The 3,846-nt window shown below is 54.9% G+C and overlaps 1 protein-coding gene across 1 annotated transcript; it reads left to right on the top strand.

Annotated features, from left to right (window-relative positions):
* Window positions 1-1,553: 1,553 nt before the first annotated feature.
* On the top strand, window positions 1,554-3,846 carry AURANDRAFT_55071 (hypothetical protein; the record flags this gene model as incomplete). Its single annotated transcript, XM_009042387.1, has 5 exons — window positions 1,554-1,783; window positions 2,099-2,486; window positions 2,601-3,235; window positions 3,283-3,367; window positions 3,446-3,846. The coding sequence occupies 5 exons, from the start codon at window positions 1,557-1,559 to the stop codon at window positions 3,761-3,763; spliced, it is 1,653 nt and encodes a 550-aa protein (XP_009040635.1).

Below are 3,846 nucleotides of genomic sequence, written 5' to 3'. Positions count from 1 at the left end.
CGCCGCGGGCTACTTCGATCGCGACAGCGACGAGGTCGAGGAGCGCGTCGCCGCGCGCGAATCGATGGACGAGGACAGCGACGACGAGGACGTGGACGCCGAGGGGCCCCGCGCGTGCGACGACGACGACGACGACGACGACGGCGGCGGCGGCGGCGGCGGCGGCGGCGGCGGCGACGAGGAGGAGGAGGAGGTGGTGGAGGAGGAGGAGGAGGAGGTCGTGGTCGGGGACATGGACGAGGACAGCGACGACGAGGACGTGGATGCCGAGGGGCCCCGCGCGCGCGACAACGACGACGACGACGACGACGACGGCGGCGGCGGCGGCGGCGGCGGCGACGACGACGACGAGGAGACCACCCTTGGGCGCCTCTCGAACCGCAGGCGGCCCGCGCGTCGCTCGCCGGAAATTAGGTTGTAAGGAAGCCGCCCACCGAGTAGCCGGAACAGCGGAACACGCCGGAACGCGCCGGAACACGCCGGAACACGAACGGAGGACGCGAACCGGAACACGAGACCGAGGGGCCCGGGAGAGCCGGAAGCCGGAACATCCGCGAGACCTCTACCGGAACATCAGGGCCGGAACATCAGCGCAAATGGTGATTGACAGTGCTCCCTAGCCACCCTTAAGGCGGGCACGGGAAACCCAACGAGGCTGAGTTTGCGGCTTGCCACCCTCCCTAGCCACCCTTAAGCGCCCCGCGCCTGGTGCCACCTCTGTCCGGGGAGCCCGTAGGGTCCGTGGGGCGGCGGCGGGTGCGAAGCGCCGGCGGGGTTGAGTGGGGCCTCTTCCGGGCCGCCGCGCGACCGGTCGCGGCGGCTCATACTGGGCCTACTGAGCCGACTCAGTCTCAGTATGGGGGCGGCTGCGGATCGCTGGATTTCCCGGGGATGACCGAGACAACAACCACAGTTCGCCTACCCTAGGAGGCGTGGCGGTGGGCTCCCCCTCTACCCGCCACAGCTGCCTCAAAATCAGGGAAAACAACCAGCTGCAGATAGTTCTCACGCACCAACTGGTGCACCGCCCGACCGATGTAGTCCATCTGCAGCCCTGGCGAAAACCTCCTCACGTCCCGAGGTAAGTCTCAGCTAAATATCTCCGCAGTCAATCTTCGCAGCACCACTGCGAAGGCGTCGCGTGCGGGCGGGTCATCCCTGAAGCCCGCAGCCGCCGCGAGAAAAGCCTCCAGCGCGACCCGCGCTGGTAAGGCTCGCACCTGTTCAATGAACGGGCGATCTACCAGCTCCGGCGGGATCGGGTTGGTTCTAACCATGGCCGCCGCCTCTCCAATTTACCCTATGCCCTCCTCAGAAAGAATTTCGCCGGCGGGCTGCTTCAGCAGCGCCGGCCAGATAAGAGCATAAGGAGCGAGTATCGACTGAGCTGCAATAATAAACAACAGCTCATTCTCTCTCTCTCCTTTGGGCGCTACTTTCCTGGCTAATCGAAGATTACCTGTACATATACACCCTTATTGGTTCCAACATAGTAATTTCCTATGACCAAGCATTTTTGAATTCTACTTGAGTAGGCTGAAACCTTGCGGGTAGAGATGGCTCTATCTGCAGAGGAAGTTAATTATCTCGTTTACCGGTACCTGCAAGAATCAGGGCATTTGCACTCCGCATTTACTTTCGCATATGAATCGCTTGTTACGAAATCCACAATAGCAGCAGACCATGCCGACGACGTGCCACCGGGGGCGTTAATCTCGTTCATTCAAAAAGGTCTGATGTATTTGCAGGTGAGGGTGTTGGCGATGGCAGCTCATAGACTGCCGTCATCAGGTTGAGCAGCAGATGGAATGTATTGTGAATGGATCCACCCAGCAGGATCATTGCAATCTTGGATTATTACAACCACAAATATTGCGATCCATGTCTCGCAGTCAGACAGTCAAGTACGCCAAGTGGACGGTAAAATACGACAAAAATCGTGATGAGGAGGAAGAGCACGAAGAAGACAAACTTGACGCGAAACGTAAGCGGACCAACCCTGAACTATCAAAAGAAATGTCTCCTAATAGCAATATTCTTCGCAGTGCCTTCTTTGCAATTGTCTCATTCTAAGTGATTGCTCGACAGGCACGCGGAGGAATCAGACCACGCCTATTTCAGAATCACTTGCAGCCAGCAGCTGTGGTGAGGTCCTTGTCTTTAAGTCAATTTTCAGACAATGGATTACAGGACAAGCAGTTGACAATGAGAGCTCTAATACAGAGTATAGTCCAAATCTGGTAGAGCAGACAGAGCGAGCAAAACGCAGCAGCAACTTGACAGCGCCGTTGCAAACCTCAGCCGAAGCGATCTGGGGCGAGGACATTGTCGTTCTTGCGGGGCACGAAGCTGAAGTATTTTGTTGTTCGTGGCACCCGCAAGACGACCTGCTTGCGTCTGGTTCGGGGGATTCGACTGTCAGGCTTTGGAGTATTCAAGGTGATACTTCTGCGGCTCAGCTTGCAAAAATGCCCCCACAGTCCAAGGTGCTCGAATATGTGCCCCTACAGCAACCAGCAACTCATCTTCATTTGAAGAGGATCATGATGTCGGTCTTCAGTGTGTCCGCGTTGCTGTTGTTGACCAACGTCTTTACATAGGTCACAACATTGGAGTGGTCGGCTGACGGAAGCTTGCTTGCAACTGGATGCATGGATGGTATTGCGCGTTTGTGGTCGCGAGATGGTAATTTACGACACTCGCTCGCGGCCCATTCTGAGTCCATCTTCTCCCTAAGATTTGACGCCATGGGGAAACGACTTCTCACTGGGTCCTATGACAAGTGTGTCTCAGTCTGGGATGTTCAAACAGGTACACTGAAGGGTCAAGTCGAGCAAAGAGATGCTATTGCTCAGGTGTTCTACGGCACAAATTTGAAGCTCATTCAGCCCAGGTTCTTGATGTTGATTGGAAGCATGGTATTGCGTGTGTCATGTGTGTGTGTGTGTGTGTGTGTGTGTGTGTGCGTGTGTGTGCGTGTGTGGCACGTTCCTGCGTGCATAGGGGGCCACCACGGTCGTGATGTTTTTGCTTCATGCTCCACTGATCGTACAATTGCTGTCTGTGCGCTTTCGGACCTGGGCGTTGATCACGAACCCGCTAAAGCAACAACAACACCACTGCAAGTTCTTGTCGGTCACGCAGATGAAGTAAATGCAATCAGGTGGGATCCTTCTGGAAGTTTGCTCGCATCGTGCTCTGATGATCATAATGTTTTCGTTTGGCAGCTTGGCCAGTAAGTCGGCATATTTTAAGCAGTGATATATTACAATCATGGCATAGGTCTCGACCAGTTTATCGCTTTAGCGATCACGTGGAGGAGATATACACGATTCGATGGTCACCCATGGGAGCTTCAGATTCAAACGTTTTTGATTATTCCCACAGTTTTCGTGGGCTTGGGGTGTACCATTGTACCTAATCTAAGTTCATATTGCACTTTCAGGCACCTTTTAGACTTGCATCTGCATCGTTCGATGCAACTGTCCGTCTTTGGGACACCGAGATAGGTGTCTGTGCAAATACGCTTCGCAATCACACCAAGAAAGTCTACACGATTGCGTTTTCACCTGACGGCACCATGCTCGCATCTGGTTCGCTTGGAGGACAGCTTAACATTTGGTCTGTTTCGACAGGTGACTTGATTAGGACTTTTAACCACGGATCTGCTGACATCTTTGAAGTTGCCTGGAATGCCAAAGGAAATCGCCTCGCCGCCACATCTACGAATGCTGTCTCATTGATAGACATTCAGATGATGTGAGATCATTATATACTCTTGAGTGTCGTTGCCAACTCGCACAGGATTCGCCAGCTGGCTGCGGGCAGGACCCCAAAGACCAGAAT

The sequence above is a fragment of the Aureococcus anophagefferens genome (assembly GCF_000186865.1).
Source record: "Aureococcus anophagefferens unplaced genomic scaffold AURANscaffold_30, whole genome shotgun sequence".
Lineage (NCBI taxonomy): Eukaryota > Pelagophyceae > Pelagomonadales > Pelagomonadaceae > Aureococcus > Aureococcus anophagefferens.
Note: the sequence above shows the minus strand (reverse complement) of the source record. Positions and strands in the feature narration are given on the sequence as shown.